Source organism: Opisthocomus hoazin, chromosome 16 (assembly GCF_030867145.1).
Source record: "Opisthocomus hoazin isolate bOpiHoa1 chromosome 16, bOpiHoa1.hap1, whole genome shotgun sequence".
In the NCBI taxonomy this organism is placed as follows: Eukaryota; Metazoa; Chordata; class Aves; order Opisthocomiformes; family Opisthocomidae; genus Opisthocomus; species Opisthocomus hoazin.
In genome coordinates this window covers 17,438,879-17,460,620 of record NC_134429.1, presented here as the reverse complement: position 1 = coordinate 17,460,620, position 21,742 = coordinate 17,438,879, and the positions used below count along the sequence as shown (strand labels likewise).

At 47.0% G+C, this 21,742-nt stretch overlaps 2 protein-coding genes across 4 annotated transcripts in view; both read right to left on the bottom strand.

The window, feature by feature from the left end:
• SLC2A5 (solute carrier family 2 member 5) overlaps positions 1–1,204 on the bottom strand; it is a 34,728-nt gene extending 33,524 nt beyond the window's left edge. Inside the window, exon 1 of the mRNA XM_075437084.1 lies at positions 874–1,204. Within this exon, the coding sequence (XP_075293199.1) occupies positions 874–933 (60 nt within the window). The 5' untranslated portion in view covers positions 934–1,204. The remainder of the gene's footprint in view (positions 1–873) is intronic.
• Positions 49–13,907, bottom strand: GPR157 (G protein-coupled receptor 157). Of its 3 annotated transcripts, none has more exons than XR_012765663.1 (5): positions 13,495–13,907; positions 6,507–6,720; positions 3,803–3,997; positions 3,036–3,312; positions 49–891 (listed from the first exon to the last, which is right to left on the bottom strand). XR_012765663.1 is itself a non-coding variant. In XM_009934425.2 (5 exons), the coding sequence occupies exons 1-4, from the start codon at positions 13,869–13,871 to the stop codon at positions 3,091–3,093; spliced, it is 1,008 nt and encodes a 335-aa protein (XP_009932727.2). In that variant the 5' UTR covers positions 13,872–13,907; the 3' UTR covers positions 49–891; positions 3,049–3,090. The 3 variants fall into 3 exon arrangements, 2 of the variants coding, with proteins under 2 accessions (XP_009932727.2, XP_075293200.1); XM_009934425.2 differs by having other exon boundaries at positions 3,049–3,312; XM_075437085.1 differs by lacking the exon at positions 3,803–3,997 and having other exon boundaries at positions 3,049–3,312.
• Between the last annotated feature and the right edge of the window lie 7,835 nt (positions 13,908–21,742).

The following is a 21,742-nucleotide window of genomic DNA, read 5'->3' as shown; positions in this document are numbered from 1 at the left end:
AAATTCTCCAAGGTGCTGAGACCCATCACAACATGCTTGAACAACATATCTTGGGAAAGAAACAAAACTTTATTTCGTAAAAGTTTGAGAAACTTTTTATAAAACAAGCGAGGAACTGTGAATGAGGTAAAACACTATTTCCAAACAGCAAACAAAAAACCACCTCCTCCCCAGCTCTGATATAACACTCCCAAAGCAAGAACAGACTGGGCTTTGGCAGAGGACATCTGGAGTTCAGAGCACATGCCAGGCACCATCTCGCTGCTGGTGAGGGCTGTCCCTGCTGGAGGCTGGGGTGATACACTTAGATATCCCTGAGCACCAAGGGAGCCTGAAGAGTTCAGGTTTCCTCAGGAGGCAGTAATTATGCTGCCAGCACAAACCCTGATGATGATGACCCCTAGCCACCAAGCAGGAAGAATCAACCATCAAGAGGAACCCTACATCACCACCAAACAAGAGTGTCTGCACACACTGTCCACATACAAGTGAAGAACGGAAGGTAGTCTGGAGCTCCTTGGAAGACTTCACACACTAGGACAAAAACCCATGCCTAGGAGAGTCCTGTTCAGCAGCTGCTAAAGTTTCCCTGTCACCTTGGTATTTGTTCACCCCAGAACTCAACACATTTGCTTTATCAGACAGAAAAGCAAAACCCCAAACAATTTTTATGATTTATAGTAGAGGGCAAGGGGGAGGAGGAAAGAAAACCAGGGAGTTGGAGTACAGCCAAACAGTATCTTCCAGAAGATCCTGAGCAAGTTCAAGACTGAAGCAGCTGGTATCTGAATGCCGAGGAGGAGCAGGACCTCTTCCCTTTGCTCAGCCACGCCAGCAGTGCTTTTCCCCAGGCTTTAGCTCCCTCTGTGGGACTCTGGGACCATCCTGCACCTGCTCAAAATAATGCACAGTTACAACCCAGGACCACCCCATCTTCCTGCAGCCAGCTCACACAGGTTTGCCCTGAGACAAGACAACGGGCTTGCTGCAGCAGCTCAAACCACAGGGACATTGCTTTGCAGCAGCTGAAAACAGACATGACAGACCCATTCCTGAAGTACAGCCAGATACCTCAACCTTCAGAAATATCTGAATTAAAGTTTTCCAGTCCACGCCTGACAAGAGTTCAGTCATCTTCAGACCACCAAGGCTGCAGGGAGAGCTGTGCTCCAGCATCACCCCTGTGCTTTGTGCCAAACACAGATGGGACCTGCAGACAAGCATTCCTGCACACCATCTCCCCTGTTAGCCCACCCCTCTCTATATTTAGGCTGCAGTCAGCTTCAGAGTTTGGAACTACAGACTTGGAACTTGAAGGTTCTGTTGGCTGTTCTTCTTTCTCTGTCTTTGCCAACATGAAGGTGGCCAGAGACTTTCCACTGGTATCAGCATAGATGCTACTGCAACAGCCAGCTGTGCAAACCAGCATGCTTCCCTGAACCCCTGGGAGCTGGGAAGGGAGTTCTGTCCAGGGGCACATTCCTCCAGAAGCATTTCTCAGAGCTCCAATATGGAAAAGGGTAAACCAAGAATAAGGAATCTGTTTTGATTAGGTTTTTGAGCTTGGGGATTTTTTGGGGTGAGGTGGTTTTTTGCATTTGTGGTGTTTCGTTTTGTTTCCCTTTAGGCCAAGTTGGTGACAATTTTACTTCCTCTCTTCAGGGCTGGCTCCAAAAAGCTGAACACAGCACAATTCTAAGTCTCATAAAATCTAAGACTTACTATCCTGCCTTTCTGCAAGCTCTTCTTTCCAAGCCACAGGAGATGAACATGAGGTTGAGCTACCAAGGCTGCAACTTCGCTTTTAGAAGTTTAAAGAAAAACCTTTAGAAGAAGGAAAAACCTCTTGAAGTCATCTATGCTAGAGGTAAGACGCTTGCATCTACCCTGCAAAGACTCAAGGGATGCTAAACAGTTGAGCACCTCTACAGCTCCCTGAAAAGGGCTAATGAGCTCTTGAGGACTCTACCTTCCCGTGTTTACAGAGCCTGTAATATATTTAAGGGGGCTTAACTTTATTATCGTATTAATATATTTAATGCCAGGTCTTCAATCTGGAAACTAACGGGACTCGCCTCTGCCTATAGTCCCCTGAGATCACTATCATATAACTGTTCTACATGCTGTTAAAATGACTAAAATTAAACTGATAAGAGCAGCTTTTGAACAGTTGGGTGCCTGGAGCAGTGGGAGCCTGACAGCTGCCCGCTCTCCCCAGGCAGTTCATGAGGCTCCTGTTCTTTATGCACAAACTTGTTATACAAATTAAAAAGAATTGTCAGTTGTCCTGAGCTATCAGGACAGCTCCTCTAGGTTTTTACATCCTTCAGCTGCACTCTGTTACTGAGGAGAGTACTATCAATATCTGCTTCATAGACAGAGACCCACACAGCACCCCAACCCCAAGCACTCTTAAATGGATTAGGTCTGAACACCCTTGCATCTTCTGCAGCTGTCACTCGTGAGGTCAAGCACAAGGAAACAAGATGCTTGCAACTAGACCAATGCAAGGGCATCGGTTCCAGTCTTGTACCTGAAGCGATGAAGAGCTTCTGTCAAGTTTGTTCCTACAGATTTTCTATGTAAGCTTGGATGAATCACCTACCTTCCGTTTTCTTGTTACGATGATCGGCAGCTGGGATTGCATTACCTTATGAGGGATACTTGGGGCACGAAATACATCGGAACTGTGCAGTACCGATGAAATGTATGTGTGCACGGTATTTTACACCAGAAGGAACCACTAATTCCTCTTCTTCAGTTTCCACTGGTGGTGCATCCTTGCGGGCCAGACACGCTGTAGTCTTATTTCCTCATTTTACAGGTCTGAGTAACAGACGCTACCCCAGCTCACAGGGAAGGGGAGTGGATCTGTTCTATAAATGCTTTCACCCCAAAGGAGCATGATGGGGACCTGCTCCAGCGTCTGACAGGGAACCCCCTCAGCAGCAGCTCTGTCAGCTGCTTACTGATAGCTCTCTCCCACCCCTCGCATCACGAAGCTGTGCGCAGGCAGGGCAGGAGGGAAGACTCACACTAGATCTTTACCAAGAAAGCAGAAATCACCACCGAGATGTAGACAGCCCAGGCTCAGGTGCTGGGAACCAGGGGTTTCGTCTGCTCAGGGCCTGGCACATCCTTGTCCTTGTGGGGTTCTGGGCGCTGCCAGTAGCTGTTTGATCTTTGCCAAGGCCAATCCAGCTCATCGTAGTGGCAACAGCAAATGGAGGAAAACAGTCGAGTCCGGACCACCCGCGTACAGAGGACAAACATAATACAGTTGGCACCTCCTTGGAACGTGTTACCGATTCCCTGGAAGGGCAAAAAGAGAATGAATCAGTGCTAGTCCTACAGGCACCCCCCCCAGAGAAGAGCAGACATCGTGTCAGACCAGCTCTAGTACGGCCCAACTGCCAGCAACTTCCACCTTAATGAGGAAAAAATAGATTCAAGAAAAATCAACCTTGCACCCCAAAGCAGACCAGACGGATGTTGCGGGTTGCCACTTCTACAGCTTGCTCTGGGGAAGGAGCAGGCTGAGCCCTGCTGAAGGACAGACACCCAACGCTGCTGGTCCTGCTTTTCCCACGAGCAGCCGGCATGGCCCAAGAGTTATTGCTGCAGTTATTCCCTGTGCCACCAGATGCTGCTGAAACAGCTATTGCTGAGCATCCCGGCTGCAGCTCGCATGGTTTTTATCAGTACACGCTACATTCTGCCACAAAAAAGTTCTATTAAGAGCAATATAGCTTTATCTCCCTCCCAGATTCTCCTTCCAAAGCATCTCCTGGCCAATACTTACATGCAGGACAACCAGGACTGAGTTTTGCACTGCAGGGGAGTTACAGAGGGTCAGAATGAATCGCACCGTGCTCCAGATGCGGAGGATGATGAAGATGACAGGGATGAGAATCAACTTCTTATCTGCTATGGAAGTCCGGGGCTGAAATGCAGGTGCTCTTGAGAGAATGGGGCGATACTCTGAGAGAGCTGCGTGCTTCCATGGAGAGTGGGAGGGAGACAAAAACACCAACAGAAAGCTACACACATTGGACATTTAGCTCCAGGGATTCTTTCCAAAGCAAACTTCATTTTTCTGCATCTTGCGGGAAGTTCGCAGGGACACAGTTAGGAGCACCAGTCCTCAGCCACATTCTGCCCTTGCTAATGCAAACATTCCCACTGATGCCAAGGAGTGGCAAATAAAGGATATCTGGCCCTTAGAGTCCCACTAGAGCTTTACATTAACAAATATTGCTACGTAGTTGCCAAGAAACCAGGTCATAACAACACACAAAAACCCTACAGTACTCCACAAAATTGTTTTGCTGGTCCCGTGGCCTGACCCCATTGCTGCTGGCTTCACCGCTTTGTAAATGCACGGTTAAGGGTTTGGCCTTGGGAAGGCCTCTTCACAGATAAATATAGAGATATATATGTGGAGAAGCCTGGCTCATCCTTCTCAAACTACGCAAACTTTTGGTCCTCACCACGGTCACAGCCAGCAAGCTCCACAAGGAATTTATGCCCATGCAAAGCAGTCCTTCAACGTGTTGGTGTAGAGCCTGCTGCCCGATTTCTGACCATATACTGTCAGCAGTGGGCTTCCATGCATTCAGACAAGCCAGTAAGCCTCTCTATACCAGCACATGTGAAAAAAAAAAATCAGCTTTGTGCCCTGGATCAGGGTGGCTGGAGGTGTAAGGCCCATGACTTTCTTACGGTAGAAGCTACCAGATGAGCTCAGACTCCTGGATGGGGGAGAGCAGTTCAAGACAGCACACAGAGCAGCTGCTGGGACACGTGCTACTGAACATTAGGATGTTGATAGAATCATAGAAAGTTTTGGGTTGGAAGGGACCCCTAGAGGTCATCTAGTCCAACCCCCCCGCAGCAAACAGGGACAAGATTAAATCTCAGGATGGCCAACCTGCAGAAACCTATTCCTCCTACCGTTAGGGCTACAGAGCATACACAACTCAGATGCACAGTATTCCCCTTCGCTTCAGCACTCCCAGCCCCAGAACCTTCCTCCAGAACAGAGCTGTGTGACAAGACTGCACAGTGGCCTGAGTCCAGCCCCGCTGATGGCCTTCGGTGCAGCTTCCCATCCGCTCCCATGGAGTCCTTTCTCTTTGGAAAGCCCCTAGCTACGCACCCGGCGTGTGTCCCCCCACAACAGCTACTTCCATAATTTCTCCTGCCTCTCGGGCTGTGCAGGAGTCACTACTGCAAAACCCACCTCAGGCATTAATAAAGCCCAAACCCAGCCCTGGTTGCCTATTGCTTTTCCTTGGAAGACCTGTCAGAGCAGCAGCTTAGTCAGCCAGCTCCCAGGCTCGGCAAAACCCCTATGATGAGCAGAGAGACCCTCTGGTCCAGCAGACCCTGGGTGCTGCTGCCTCAGCCCTCGGACGCCGTGTCATGAGAGCAGAGAGCGGCGGCTGCCTGCCCTCAGCTTGCTTCTCAACAAGGGTCTGGGCTGGGAGCGGGGAAGGGAGCGCCAGTGCCCAGGAATCCCTGGCCAGGCTGGAGGGTCAGAGCCAGCCCCGTGGGGCTCAGGTTTCGGGGCAGTCACGCTGCTGTCTGACAGCTGCTGGAACACAGCGTCCTGTGTCCTGTCTGATTATGTCAGGTGATGGTGACAGGCACTAGCAAACCCTTCCCAACCCCCTTAGGTCTGCTTAAGGCTATGCTGTTCTTCCAACTCGTCCACAGGAACCTGCCCTAACCAGATTTGTGTTTAGCTCCGTACTACTGCCATAGCTTCACCACAGCAAGCAGGCAGCATTTTCCAGAACGACATCTATCCAGATGTGGGTTTTTCTCCCCTAATACGACTTAGAAAAAAAAAGGAATCTCTGGACGCAGAGAGTGCCCTTCTGCCACTCAATCTAGATTTCTCTGCTATGCAAATGCTGCTCACGATGCCTGGATTCTTTGTGTTCACAAGGAACAGCAGCAAATGAACCTCTGAATTTGGAAACCCTCTGAGGACAGGGTGTCTTCCCATATGGTGTCTATATGGTGTCTAACGCTGTCGTGCCCAGACTCCCACATGGGGCTTTACGCTGCAGTACAAAACAGGCATTCATAAACACAAACTATCATTTCAGATTCTAAAATGACTGAAGTTAGAGAAATACATACACCAGTCTCGGGCTCGGTACAAGCAGACCTGTGGAAGACTGATTAAAGCTGAATTTTGTCCTTTATATCTCCTTTTAACTCTTACTGAAGGATTTGCGTTTCACTCATGTACATGCCGTAACCCCCGTAAATTTGCAAAAGGCTTTTACATTCTTCTTGTGCTAGGTCACTGCGTAATGACGCTGCAGGCTGCTCACGCAGGTGTACTGCTTTCCCAGTGGTGGGTGCATTTCTACAGCATATGAAACAATTCCTGCCTGTGTAGCTGCTAAATATGCAGCCAAATCTTCAGAGCATGGGAGGATATAATCACATAGCGAGTCTGTAATCTAAGCTGAAAGTAGCAAAATACTCACCGCTCTATTAATGTGCTTCTTGATGAGAATGTAGAGCACCGGCAAAGTCACATAGGCCAGTATCTCCCAAACTTTCCCTGTTAACAACATCCACAAGACCCGATCCTCTGCATCCAAGTTGACCCAACACCAGCCCACAGAAACATTGGAGGCATCGTAGCCAATCTTCTTCAGCGCAACAGCAGCCACCGTAATGCCAAGGGGGACTCCCCAGCTGAGGAAAGAACACGAAGAGCAAGGTTAACCACTGTACCACGGGACTATCCTGCAGGACCCAGCCGTTCAAGAGCGAGCTGGCTAATTCACAGCTTTCAGAACACAAGCAACCAAATCCCACGTTCCAATTTCTAAAAGACACTTGGCACAAAGGACCAGGACACAAAGAAATCCACAATTTTATTCCATCAGTGGGGTCTGTGTTTCATTTTTAAATGGAGGTGTAGTTAATATTTCAGGAGCAAAAGAAGAATTTCTGAAGGACAACAGGCAGGAAAAGCACTGGCACTAGCAGCAAAAAGTTGAGAGCAAAGAGGAGGCATATTCACAAAATTTGGAGCTGCGTTTTGACTTTGACTTCTCTCTTGATAGCAGAGGCAAACATAGGGAAGTATTTAGAAGAAAAAGAACTGTGGTGACACACATGAATTAAGACACTCAGCAGCTTGGGTTGCCCACAAAAGCATGAGTAAGAACTGAAAACAATCCCATGATCTCAAATGTAAAATTACTCAAGTCCCTTCCCGGGTGCTGTTAATACACAGGACTGCACAGACCTGCCCTAGCCTGTGATGTACAACTCACAAATTACTCCACAGCTGAAACACTACCCTGAATTCAGCTGAATGCATTGCCCACCCTCTCCATATTCATTCTCGGAGAAAAGTTCTGTAGGTCCTTAAGAGAGACAAGGGACACTTCCTCAATAAATGACACCGATGTTTGAGAGTGCTCAGACTGAGCTTCCAGCAGAAACATCCTGGCCTCTCTGGATGCAAAAACAAAGCCATTACTGCATTGCACTAATTACTTGTCGTTCACTGACAGCCTGGAGCAGCCACAGAGAACACGAAAAGGATCATCCTCCTAAAACCAGTTTCACACACGTCAGACCAAGTAGGCAACCAGCAGCTGCCTAGACCAGATTATCTGAAATTCCACAGCCCAAGTGAAAAATCAGAGACAATCCCATGATATTAAATCTCAGAAATACCCCATTTCCTACCTTTAAATAATGTCTGGGTTCACCTACTCATAAAACAAAAGTAAATATAATGCTGTAAAAATTTCAGAGTCAACCTTTCAGCATGTTTAGAACATTCAGTTCAGGACTGGCAGTGCTAATCCAAGTCAGTGTTGTTATTTAAGGACAGTTCTGCTGCAGGCAGCCCTCCCGGTGCTATAATCAGAGCATGCTTTCGAAAAACATTCCTAACATTGCCAACACCATGAGAGTTTCTACACAACTCAAGACTTATTTTGGTAAAAGTGGTGATTTCCCTGGAAACAAAGATTACAGCTACACAGACATTCAAATTTCAGTACGCTTGGAAGAGCTACCACTGAGGTAAAACATTCAAGAGACCTGGCACTTCCTTAAAGAAGCCATATTAATGCACACAAGCACAAGTGAGTCCAGCACCAGGAAAAAGGAAGTGTATTACAAAACTAATTTGCCTATATAATGATCTCCAGTGTGACCTGAAACTGAAAGAATTACATGAGAAGATAAAACCAGGTCAAGTTACTACGCACGGATATAAAAGAGAACAGCGTAAGTATGTACAGACACAGTAGGAAATAACAGACCACTAGGTAAGTGACTTCAAAAAATCTTCAAGTATCTGACTAGTAAAAGGAAGAATGTGGAAGAAGATTGCCACACGTCAGGCAGTTAATTTTCACTGGAATGGTGTATTGGGATCTGATGGCTATTACGACTAACACCAAGGACAAAGGATTGCAAACTCAAAGTGAAATTAGAAAATCTAAAAAGTAATCAGGCATTTCAGCAAACTTCTTCAGCTCCATTTTAAAAGACTGGAAAGGCAAACTGAGACTAGTGGTTTGATTAAGAACACCTAAATGACAGATTCCCAAGGACTGGAAAATATCAAAGCTTTACACACCTCCAGAAGAACTGCAATGTTACACACCCAATGCATACATAAAGACTGGAATTAAAAGGATCCAAGGTAACAGAGAGGGAGAAATTTTACTCAGAGCCTCAAAGACAGTGCAATTCTGTAGGCTGGGCCTCTCAAAAGAACACTGATCTGAACACAAGCAGTGGGGGAGAGAAGGGATAGAAGGCTACTCTGTGGCCATCCCATCTCTAAGGCAGATACCAAAGTGCTTATTTCCCTAATATAGCCCCTATCAATCTATTAATAGAAATACATACAACCCAGCAAGTCTTTCCACACCAACACCAATGCTGTATTTATACAAGGCAAGACAAGGACCCTTAAACTAGAGCAGCGTGCAGCTCAAGTTGTGTTGGTCTTGGCCTCTGTACGCCTGGGTCAGGTCGCTTAACACCACATTTTGATTTACACTGCACAGCTGCTGGGGATTTTTTTCTTTTCCAGAGGCTCTTGCAAGCAGGGAAGATTCGCGGTCACCTGCCTGCACAGGTTAGACAGCGAGCCATCCTGCCAGCAAGCCTGCAGGAGATTTCTTCAGCGGACAGGAATTTTTGCAAGAAAGAAAAATCCATCTTCTGGATAGAGCAGCCAATTTCAGGAAAGAGCTTTGAACACACATTGTAAGCAGAATTCTAGACCAAATCTGCTCCTAATTAGTTTTTTGCTTTTGACCCTCCCTTATGTCACACGTTAAGGTTTGCAGCACCAAAGCACCAGCTTCCTGGCACCAAGCAGGGTCTGCTCCAGAGAAATACGCAAGAACTGAAAAGCTAAGGCACCAGCAGTCAGATAGCTCGCTCTTCGGTTGGCCTGACCTACAAGGTTTTATAAGCTAAATGATCAAGCCACAGTAAATTTCACAAGATCCCTGCACCTTACAGGCAACGCTTGGGGATTTAAGGCCAGTTCTGAAATGTAGCACTGGCACCATCACACATCAGGCAGGCTGTTGAGGACTCTGATGTACAAGATGGGAGTACATGAAAAGATCCCCAACTGCTTCACGGACACGCACGCATATATATGCATAGTTAGAAACGTATATAAGCACACATATGTTGTCACATATAAGCACACAGGTATATATTTTACTTTTTTACTTATATATCAAAGTAAGCATATATATGCTTATAACCATATGCATAGCCTGATCATGAAATGCAGAATACTTCAGAGGTTGACAGCAATCGTTACCAAAAGCAAAGCAAGAAACAATCCAAAGGTGGGTTCTGGTCCATTCCTCACCCCAAGTTTGGATCAATGACTCACAGCACAGATGGCATTACCCCACTAAGCAATACTTCATATTTAGAAACCCAAAACAAGTGCTCCAGCCTGGAAATTTACACTCTGGATGCCAGAGGTTACACCTTACAACTACATAAATATTTTGACAGCTAACTGTAAACTTGTTATCAAAGCTCATGGGAGCTCAACACAAGTTTAAAAGGAAAGCAGAGCCTGTAGTTCTCCAGCCCAGCAGTAGGATAGGTGGATGTGCTACCACATGACTAATGAACGTGCCAGTTTGACAGGTCTGATCCAGTGTGCCAGCCTAATTGCCCTAAAAACAAAGTTCCAGGTACTGACTTCCAACATATATTTAGTCAGCTCCACTCAGCTGAAGAACAGTCTCTGGTTATACTCAACATTAAAAAGGTCTTCATCTCTACAAACACTTTCCCCTTATGAGTAACCGCTTGTTAAGAATAGCAAACATGCAGGGCAAAACTCCATCCTGCCTCGAATCCCATCCGGGAGCGTCTCTCCGGATGACTCCTCACACAGTGGTCACTGACTGCACCAGCAACCTACGAAGCGTGTGAAGGGGGGGAGAATCCCAGGTTCTTGCCTAGCCAAAATACTGGAAACTTATTCTTAAATCCTTAAAATATCATCTGCCCTTTGCAGCCTTTCCTTTTGCGCTAGACAGGTCTCCCTCACCTACCTCCTGTAATTAACACAGGTACCAGCATCTTCTATCAGCTGCAGCAGTTCCTGCCTGTGTGGTACTGAAAGACATTTAGGCTATCTGAAGCACTGAAAAGGCCGAGGGGGAGCTATCTCCAAGCACTACGTCCAGAATTTGATTTTATGATTCAGTTCTCAGGTAATGATAAAAGTGCAGGGAAGGAAAGGAGGAAGATGTCTCATAAGGGGATTGGCAGAGAACAGGGCCTCACATTTTTTTCCTCTGGCTTTTCACACAGATCAGGAAGCAGAAGCAGCTTTAAACGCTGGCTTTGCACAGAACGCAAGTCATTTACGCTGCAGAACCAGGTAACAGGTCTTCAATGAAAGCTATCTATATCGCCCTTTCAACAGGGCTGATAAATACCAAGAACAGAAAGCGGTATTTTATATTTTTACTGCAAAGACCTGAAAATAAACCTAGCCAATTCACCCAGAGGAAGTTCAGTTTGAACACTTCCTTCCTCCGTCGCAGAGTTAGAGCAATCTTTCAGGATTTTTATGGTTTTAAGAGCGCACAGATTACAGCCAACATTATTTCAGACAATCTGCCTGTTTCTTCCCACATTTTGTAGCCGATGAGGCTGAGAAGCATTAAATCAGGCAGAGAAGTTAAAGTGCAGACAAAGATTACACCCCAAGTGATTAGCAGACAAGAAAACTACAAATAGTCCAGATTTGCATCTACTCTGATGTAGCCTGATGTAGCCAGCATGCCCATAAAGGAGCCAGACTCCTTTTTTCCCTGTTCCTTAAGCAAGACGTGGCTCTGCTGGCACTCCATCCTCTCCGTAATTTCTCCAGTGCAACTCTCTTGACTTGAACTCACCTAACCTACTCCACTGTCCCACCGCATCTTATTTCAACCTCACCACAAATAGCCTGCTGTACTCAGATGCATGCGCAGTCACCTCGGGCTGCCTCGCGGGCAGACCTTGCTGTCAAGCAATCATTAGAACAGGTAGGGCAGGAACCGAAGTTCGTCCCCGATTCACACTCAGCCTTAATGTCTTTCTCTGGCCCATGTTTACCCAGACTCAAGTAATGTGGTCATCTCCCAAATGATGCTGTTTGAAAACAAAAAGTGACCAATACATGACTAAAACCAAAGAAATCTCAGTACTTGCCTTGACAGTTGTTTTTTTTTCTTAAACCGGCTCATTCCACTTATAATTTATTGCAAAAGCTTGGCAGCACAGAGGACTAAAGGATCACTGTTTTGCTCTAGCGTGGAGGTATCACATGATTCCACAAGCTCAAATTGCATAATGAAAGCTTCTATTAAACATGTTGTGGAAAATCAGCTCGCTAAATAGCAGAAACTGAGACAAAGCTACACTGCAGTCTGTTTTGTCTTGCTTTCAATCAAACATGCCAAAACAATCTTTAGAGTGTTTTTCTAGCAGCCTTCCTGCTTGCAAACTATGTTCGCCTCTGAGTTTTGAATTACAGCAACCTGCCCAAGGGAAGGGGAAGGATCTACAGCCCAGGCTGACACTGGGAAGGCAGCAACCCCTGGAAGCAGATCCCAAACACAGGAGAGTTTGGGCAGCAACAGACACAAGCTTCATGACATTATTTCTAGGACACCAGAGCAAATTGTGGAGGGAAAGCAGAAGCCAGGATTTCCAGAGTCACTGATTTTTCTATATGACCCTAAGCAAATAATTTCTAACTTTTACACGTCTCCATTTCTTCACTTGGGAGGGGGAAAATTAGTAGGGCTGTATAATGAAAAGACAGCAAAATCCCTGTTTAAAAGGAACTCGAGAAGGGCATGCTATTGTTAAGAAAAGAGCAGGCAACCCAAGCAACCACCCAAGCGCTCCATCACGGAGCGGAGCACGCCACAGGCGGCTCAAGCAACCACCCAAGCACTCCATCGCGGAGCAGAGCACGCCACACACAGCTCCAGCAATGTGTAAAGGCTTCATCACGGAGAAGAGCACACCACAGACAGCTCCAGCAACCATCCAAGCGGGTCATCACAGAGAAGAGCACGCCACACACAGGTCCAGCAACCACCCAAGCACTCCATCACAGAGCACAGCACACCACACGCAGCTCCAGCAACCACCCAAGCACTCCATCACAGAGCACGGCACACCACACGCAGCTCCAGCAACCACCCAAGAGCTCCATCACGGAGCAGAGCACGCCACACACAGCTCCAGCAATGTGTAAAGGCTTCATCACAGAGAAGAGCACACCACAGACAGCTCCAGCAACCATCCAAGCGGGTCATCACAGAGAAGAGCACGCCACACACAGGTCCAGCAACCACCCAAGCACTCCATCACAGAGCACAGCACACCACACACAGCTCCAGCAACCACCCAAGCACTCCATCACAGAGCACGGCACACCACACGCAGCTCCAGCAACCACCCAAGAGCTCCATCACGGAGCAGAGCACACCACACACAGCTCCAGCAATGTGTAAAGGCTTCATCACAGAGAAGAGCACACCACAGACAGCTCCAGCAACCATCCAAGCGGGTCATCACAGAGAAAAGCACGCCACACACAGGTCCAGCAACCACCCAAGCGCTCCATCACAGAGCACGGCACACCACACACAGCTCCAGCAACCACCCAAGTGCTCCATCACGGAGCAGAGCATGCCACACGCAGCTCCAACAACCACCCAAGCGCTCCATCACGGAGCAGAGCATGCCACACACAGCTCCGGCAACCACCCAAGAGCTCCATCACGGAGCAGAGCACGCCACATGCAGCTCCAGCAACCACCCAAGAGCTCCATCACAGAGCAGAGCATGCCGCACAGCAGTGGTGGCTCCTGGCCACAGGGCGAGTGGGTGCCTGCGGTGTCCCTGCCTCAAGCTCCCACGGGGTCAGCCAACAGCACCCACCTCACAGCGTGGAAGCAGCAGAGCAAGCCTGTCCCCGTGGGCGAGCCCCTCACAATGGTGATGTAGAGGTAAAGGGCGATGGCCATGGTCCAGAAGAAGGAGCTGGTGTTGGAGAAGGTGGACAGGGCACCCTGCAGCACGCAGTCCCACGAGGTCCGCTCGAAGTCCCGCAGCACCCCGTAGAAGTAGGCGAGGGCCGAGAGGAGGTCTGCCAGCGACAGGTAGAGCAGGAGCTGCCGGGGCCGGCTCCGCAGCTCGGGCCACAGGGCGTGGGTGCAGACCAGCAGGCTGGAGCCCACGCAGGAGAGCACGCAGGACACCAGCACGACCGCCCGCTCCGAGCCGTACAGCTCGGTGGGGGGCAAGGGCCCCGCCATGCCGGCGGCAGCGAGCCGGGGCCGGCGCGGCAGCCCGGGGAGCGCCGGGGAGGGACGGACGGAGGGAGGGAGGGGAGGGGAGGGCGGCCCGGGCTCTCCGCCTCCCCTCCCCGAGGGACATCCCCGCAGCGGGCTGGGGCTGGGCACGGAGGGAGCCTGCTGCGTCCCCCCAGCCCGGAAACAGCCTTTTTACTTGAAATTTACTAAAAAAAAAAAAAAAAAAAAAAGCACCAAAAAGAGTGCCGTGACCGCCTGCTGCGATGCGACAGAAGGAACCGATTCAGCAATGTGCTTCTTTAACTGTTGTCTCCCAACAGCTGGACTTGACACCCTGGTTCCCCGAGTTGAGCGCACAACTCTCCCACCCGTGTCCGAGACAGAACCGTGTGTACCAGGGCTCCCACAACACCCACGGGCACAGCTGGAGCCCCACGCTCTTGGACACCAGGAGCCAGGGTTAGCGAGCTCCTGCACCCTCCCGAGGTGACCCCGGGCACCATCCACACCCTCCCGAGGTGACCCCGGGCACCATCCACACCCTCCATAGTCCACTCCAACACACCAGCACTGACTCCTGCAGTATCCTGCAACCTGTGAAGCAGAAAATGTGAAGCAGACAGCAGAGCATTCCCTACTACGTTAAACAGATTTTACATTTCTGTTGGTAACAAAGTGCTTTTTCACTTCCCTCTCCAAAGAACATACAAGTTGAAAGCATGTCCTTGCTTGCGTCTGACTTGCCCGACACTTCACAGGCTTCCACCCAGACTACTTACACCTTAATACCTTTGATGCAGGTAGTGATGTGCTCAGTTTCCAAAAGGAGACGGTTACTGTTTCAGGTCTCTTGTTCTCTCCAACAGCTTAAATCATTTCCTAGCCACCTGCCCATGAAGGATCCCTACAACACTCAATTTTTAACAAGGTTTACTCTGACCTGTAAAACCAGGTGTGCCTATTCCCCACCCAAGCTTCTCTCAGCATCCTGAAGCCATCAAACACACCCTAGAAAACACATCTGACATATCTTAACACCACAAATTAGTGTTTGTCTCTTACTTTGGCCATGGTGTCCTTTGTTTTACATTACCTCTTCCACATTGAGGAGGAGTTCTTTTCAACACTTTAAATCACTTCTTTGGGCCAGTCTTGTATTTAAAACACACCATTTTACAACTAGTATTTTATTGAACTGTTTTTGCCCTATTGCTGCTTTACCACAAAAAAGTAATTGCACTTTTAAAAAAATATACCTGCATTCCCCTCAGATGTGTAAGAGGGCCACTACTGCTTACACGTCTGGTTTTTTTTAAGAGCGGCTTTTTCCTTTTTTCACTGCAGCAATTTCTTCTTCCACCACTCAGCTGTATTCAAAACCTGCAGCCAGTTTCACTGCCTCCTGAAGCTTTTGATTATCTTCATCTGGTTTTGACTTGCAAGTTCAAATCCGATTTTCTAATGAATCCTGGAAGTCACTGGGGATATGTCCGTCTGTCAGGAGAAGTCTTCACTCTGGCGGTTCATAGAGAGCATTTTGCCCACATTGCGCTATGCCTTGGCAGCCTAGGATGGGATGCCAGTTCTGAATGAAGTCTTTAGAGCTCTATCACATTGATTGAAACCAGTTTTGCCACGACACAAAAGGAGGCGAACATGGGTCAGCACGCAGAGCAATCCGCAAACAAACCATCTGCAACAAAACCCTGCACCTTCCAAACACCCTGCTGCTGCTCCAGAGAATCACCACCAAGGACAAGTCACTCCAGCGCTTTCCAAGAAATCATAGGTAGAGCTTCAGAGCTTTTTAAAGTTCTCTTCATTAAGTCTCCAGCTATATCCAGGCTTGGTGGGCAGCTTCGTCACCTTGATGCATCTCATTTGCTCTGCTGAAGTTGCTTCCTTTGGAAACAAAAGTCTTCCTCTGTACCTTTTTGACCTTTACCACTCAGTTAAACTTCGGTCAGGCAGGCTTTTACATTTCGAAGTCTTTTTTTAGAGACTGATGCCCTCTGCACATTCTTTATAGGAAAAGGAAGTTGCAGCAACTTGCATTTCCCCTGAACACAATCTGACACTAATGGCTTTTTTGAACTCATTATTTCAGGGTTCCTTTAGCTATCATCTGACAACAAAAAAAAAAAAACACAAGACAAAACTTTGTCAAGGCTGCGTTCCCAGTTGTTGTTCGTACACATTCTTGGCCTCTTCCCTCTTCAGTTTCCCTTTCCCCACTTCTATAGCACAAGTCACTCCCCCGCCTATCTCAAACATCCAGACAAACCACTTCAAATACCCTGGCTTTTGAGTGTCGCTTTTGTTTTGGAGTGATGGATATGGCTCCACAACATGGCTGAAGTCTTGCAAGACGGTTGTTTATTTCTACAACTTCTGGTGACCTGACAAACTACTTTTTTTAGAACTGGAGAGAAAGAAATTTCTGAATCACAGCCACAAGTTAGTGGAAATAGAAATTCTGGTTTTGTCTCAATTCACTGAGAGATGTGTCTTTCCCTCAGCAATCAGAAAGAAATACAAAAGGCCCAGGATCTTTCACTGAATCTCTCCCATTTTCTAAAAATAGGAATAGGGTAAACTTAGACACGGAAGTCATCACTCAACAGAAGGGCATGCAGGAAGAGTCAGTGCTTCAAAACTGAGTAATAACAGGCAGATAACTTCTTAAAGATTCCCACTACTTTTCATTTTCTTGACATCTGCATGTGCAAGACACCCACCGCCCAGCACCTCTGCGGTGTTCCTGTAGTCAGACACCGCTCCCTTCTCACTGCAGGGTAGCGGTGCAGCTGTCTGCCCAGATGCACATCCCTGCCTTCAGTCCCTCCGAATCTGCAGTTGTCCAGGGAATAGAAATATTTGGAAACGGCCCAAAGATACACAACAACTCAAAGGCTGTGTTGTGTGTAGCTCAGGGGACAGAGAAGTAAAAATCTAAGCAACTAGCTTGTCATAAAACACACAAAATGCAAATTCTTTGAGAATTTCACCTTCAGATAGTCTCAAAGGACAGGGAGGTGAAGCAACCTGGTATTTGGTGGAAAGACACAGAAAATCTTTTTTCCTGACTTGAATTAATCTCACCAACCACTAAAAGAGCTTTCTGACACACAGGCTACACCCTGCATCTTATAAAGCATCAGTTGAGCTGTAACTACATAAATTTACCGCCACTAATCGTGAGGTAGAATGTACCGACATAACCTATTCAAAAAGAAAAAAAGGGCTTCCAAAAGGTTTTACTTTGCATTTGCAGCTGGCTGTGAAGATGGGCTGAGGGTTCACAGCTCACTGGGAACCTGGTCACATGCCTTAGGGCTTTTAAGTGATTATTAGGGGCTGAGACCCTCACAGCAACTCTGCATATCAGACCCAACGCTTGCTTGCACAGTACCGTGTTACTCCCCTGATTTTGTATCAGACCAGCAAGACTGCTTTTCTCAGTTGAAGACGCTTCATGGGAAAAAAGTACCTGAGCAAGAGATCTGGTCTCATACTATCTCAGTCCCCTGACGTGCTTAAAGGCCAGCTCTGTGCTCCACAGGGAGAGGGGAGTCTGGGCTGCTCCTGAACAGTTAGGACACTTTCCCATCACAGCTTCAGAACACATACATGTGAGGAAGAAAGGACTTTGCACCTTTCACAGCTGTTTGTTTCCGACACCTAGCCAAGAGAATCCGAGCTCCCTTTACCACATTCACTTTAAGGCCAGAGACATAAGTACAACAGAATACCACCCTCCAACTCCGAGAGCCAACTGCCAGTATCACCAGCATCACCAGCCACCCCACTACCCACAAGAGGTCACTGCTGTTCCAGGCAGCAATGTTCACCCCATCACCATCGTCCTGATCTAGAGACCTGAGAGTTTTTCCACCACCTCTATCTGATGAAGGCAAATGCCTCCAACATCACCAGATGTATCTTGGTCTCCTTTTGCCAGCCCTGCTTCATACACACAGCTTAGAAGTAGTTTCAGGTAGGAGCGTGGAAAAAAAGTAGAGCCCAGTTTCATTGCACCCATAAAAAAACCTAGATGCACACTGAAACAACCAGATTTGCTTTTTTTAAATCAGCCATTAGAGGCTTAGTTTTGGAAAAAAACTCTTCAGTGTTTTAGTTTTCAAATCACTATGCAGCTCCTCTCAAGGAAGTCACTACAACTGCTTCTTGTACTCATTAGCTTCTCAGGGCTCAGCCTGGGAGCAGTATGACATTCAGCTCCCACCCACCTTCTCAGAGGAATGCAAAATCAAATGCATCGTGCATAACCTTGCACTGACACAGATCTTCTGCATAGCCTGGCTACTCTACTGCAAGACACTATGTATACATGAGAACATCTAGCCAAGGGTTAATAAACCCAACTCTCTGGACCTAACTGGAATCATAATACAATAAAAAAGCTAGCCAGCAGGTTTACCAGCACCTGAGTTCTTCATTGCCAGGAGAACAAGACCATTTTCAGTCATCACCTGATCCTTAGGTTCACTGCATCAGCTGAAAGGAAGCCAGAGAAGCGTAGCTACAGGATCAAATTTTCAACTGCTAGTGGGCTCTGCGTTGGGATAAAAGAATAGCGCTGAGGCAAGCGCAACAGTGCAAAAAGCTGCTGGATGAAGAAGAGCCTGGGATTTACACATTTTTGTGTTCCATCTCCAGTGCACTGGAATTAGAGCAGCATGCATCCACAACTGGTGAAGCAGGACACGCGCATCTCCTACCAGCAGAGCACTATATAAGATCTGTTTAGCAAGCCTAGTGGCTTTTCTTTCATCAAGGAGAGATCCTCAGTCATTTTAAGCAATTTACCATTAGCATCAAAAACACGTAGTCAGGCTGCAGAGATCGCTCAAGAATCCAAGCCAGCACCTCAAAAAAGTCACGAGCAATGAGAATTTTCTGCAGGCAGAATGTAACTAGTCACACTGCTGGAATCAAGCTAGCACAATCAATGAAGTAAAGTATGCTCCAAGTGTTTTGATAGTTTTTCATTTGAAATTTAAATTAGGAGATTAATATGGCATATTCCTTCATGCTGTGGCTGCATGGAGAAAAATGAAGGTATTAATATTGTACATTCACAATGACAACGTATGCCATGAACAAAAAAATACTGCATTTAAGACCTGGTCTTAACATCACCCAGCTCAGGCTCAAGTATGGAGTGGTGGCACTTTGGGAAAGAGCACCAGAATGAGCCCTAGCACAGAATAAAGAGGCACTCTTGGTAGTGATCTTCATGGCAATCGCTCAATGGTTTTTAGCCTTTCTCATTACCTATAATAAAAATGTATAGACTGCATCTCTTACATTTAGTAATAAGAGAATAGACCAAACAGTAGGATTTTTGGGGTATAGTTTTTACTGTAGATTGAATTGGAGGTATATGTTGTGTTTTGCAACAGAAAAGTCTATCTACAGCCTGTAGTTTTAACACAGATGAGGCAGGAACGTAAAAGCTAATAACAAGACCCTCAAGTAGGAAAAGTCATGAAGCATGTCAGCTTCCCTGGTTACTGAGCTAGAAGCCTCGCTCAAGTTATTTCACACGAGTTACTGGAAACAGACGAAGTGCGAAGCAGCAAAGAGACAATTCTGCTAAAGGCAAAGGCTGCAACAGAGCCCAGGAGACTGTTTCTTCTGTTGGCACAAGGACACTCAACATCTACAGTCCAGAATCCAAACAGGACCTTGAAAATGGGTTGTAAAGCACCATATCACACTCCTCACCCTCCTTCTTTGAACGCAGATGTAAAATATTTGTGTTAAACACTTTACAGATTCCCCCTCCACATGTAGGTGCTGGCTGCTCAGGTCCCTGCACAGCCACCACCATTCACCCAGCCAAGCGGGCAGCCTCGGTGACATCCCCAACGCCAAGCTCCACAACACCACTGGGTATTCAGTGATGCTGTTCGCATCATGCTTCTCTCCCAGGTAGCAAAGAGCACATTCACAGAATGACTGGACACACAGTGCCCACCTATTTACAGAAGCTAACCGGATAGTTAGTCACTACTAGCCATCCAGGTTTAAGCACTACTGCAAAGTTATGTACAGGAAACTTGAAGAGCAGAACATTGTCTTATAACCTGGAATTCAAACTCACTGACTTTATTAACACAGGTGAAGTTGCTCAGCAATAACATGCTAAGTGAGACAGGTCAAGCCCCACATTTTTCCCCCCAGTGACATTCCAGGCATCGCATCGGTTCCGTTCAGCGAACACCCAGCTTGGACTCAAGTCTGGAGCAGTGGTGCTTTGGAAAAGAGCATTTACACAGAATTCAAAGAGGCACTCCGTAGCAATTTTCATGGTGATCTTCCAATGATATTTTTTAGCCATTCTCATTACCTGTAACACACCCTGTTTTTCCCCAAAAAGCACAGAACTGATAGCTATCTTTGGTGCTATAAAGAGAAAAAGCCTGAAAGCATAAGGTCATAGAAAAGTCTATTTTATCACGAAATCTGAGGTACTAGCTCAAAACATTATCTCATGACAAACCTCCTGCAGAGGCAGAGATGCAGTTTCAGAAGGTTTGCAACAGAAGGATACTGTACTGCCTTCTGGCCACCAATTATCTTCCAAGTATAGAACTTTTACAGACAGTTCATGAAGTTTCACAACTCCTCCTAATTGGTGCAGTTATGTTCATGTCTGGGGAAAAAAGGTACACAGAAGTGTGGGTAACCAAAGTCATAGCTAGTGGGTTTTGTTTTGTTTTTTTTTTGAAGAGGGTTGGAGCTCCAGTATCCCTGGATCATGACACCCAGCTCATGCGAAGTCAGCAAGAGCCATAGAGCAAAGACAAAACCAACCTGGTCTGATCAAAATTAATGCAAGCTTTTATCCTCTGTGTGGGTACTGGAAGTTTAAACAAGATTTAGGCAAGGCCTTTCCTTCTTCCAAGCTTGGGGTGCACTCGCATTTCCTCCCTTACAGCAATCCCATACTGTAGATTTGTCCTTTCCATAAATCCTCCTTGCCTCCTTATCCAGACAAGATAGTGTTATGTCTCATTGTGTAACTAAAATCTAATTAATTCCTCCCTAGAAAGATCAGCTAAGTTTTTGGGCACTTAACTGCATCTATTTGCAACATATAGCTGCTGACCAACACCCAGGAAGAAGAGTAACTACAGGCAAGTTGCTCCCATGCTGGGCTCAAAGCCAAGTCAGCTTGTCATTACCAGCCTGAGATTGAGGCTTCTTCCTAAAAGCAGGCCCTTCTCCCAATATCTAGTGTTGCATTTTTTGCAGTGTTACTAACAATAGCTGGTATTTTACTCTCAGGAGGATGCATGGGGGAAAAACAAAGAAAGAACAAAGCACATCATCTCTTTTCTTCATCTCATGTCTGATGCAGCGATGACAAACACCCTGTGGCATTTCTCACGTTAGCCCTCTGCTCCACCAGACACCCCAAGCTCCAGTGCAACACAGGACACCTGGGCACCATCCCAACCTGGATCCCCATCCACCTCTCAAGCCAGGGAGATGAGGCAGGCCCAACAACGTGTAGCACTTCTAGGGCAGTATACTTGCTGATTGCTTCCTTGACTATTGTTCACAACAACCAGCTAAGACACTGCCAAAGAAACACTCACAGCTGGCATCGCACAAGGAGGAAAGTTAGGGCAGGTTGCACGCGCTCTTCCTCTCTTCTCATTCACAGAAGGCAAGAGTCTGGGGACAAACAAACAGACAGTGAAGCAACTGCAGCAGTGCTGAAGAAAACAGCTTTCAAGGGAGAAGAGGCTCAAAACCATCAATTGACAGTTACTCTGTCCCTTACCCCCAGTCTTGGTTAAGGCCTCTTAAGAATTACCAATATTAAGAAGATAAACCCA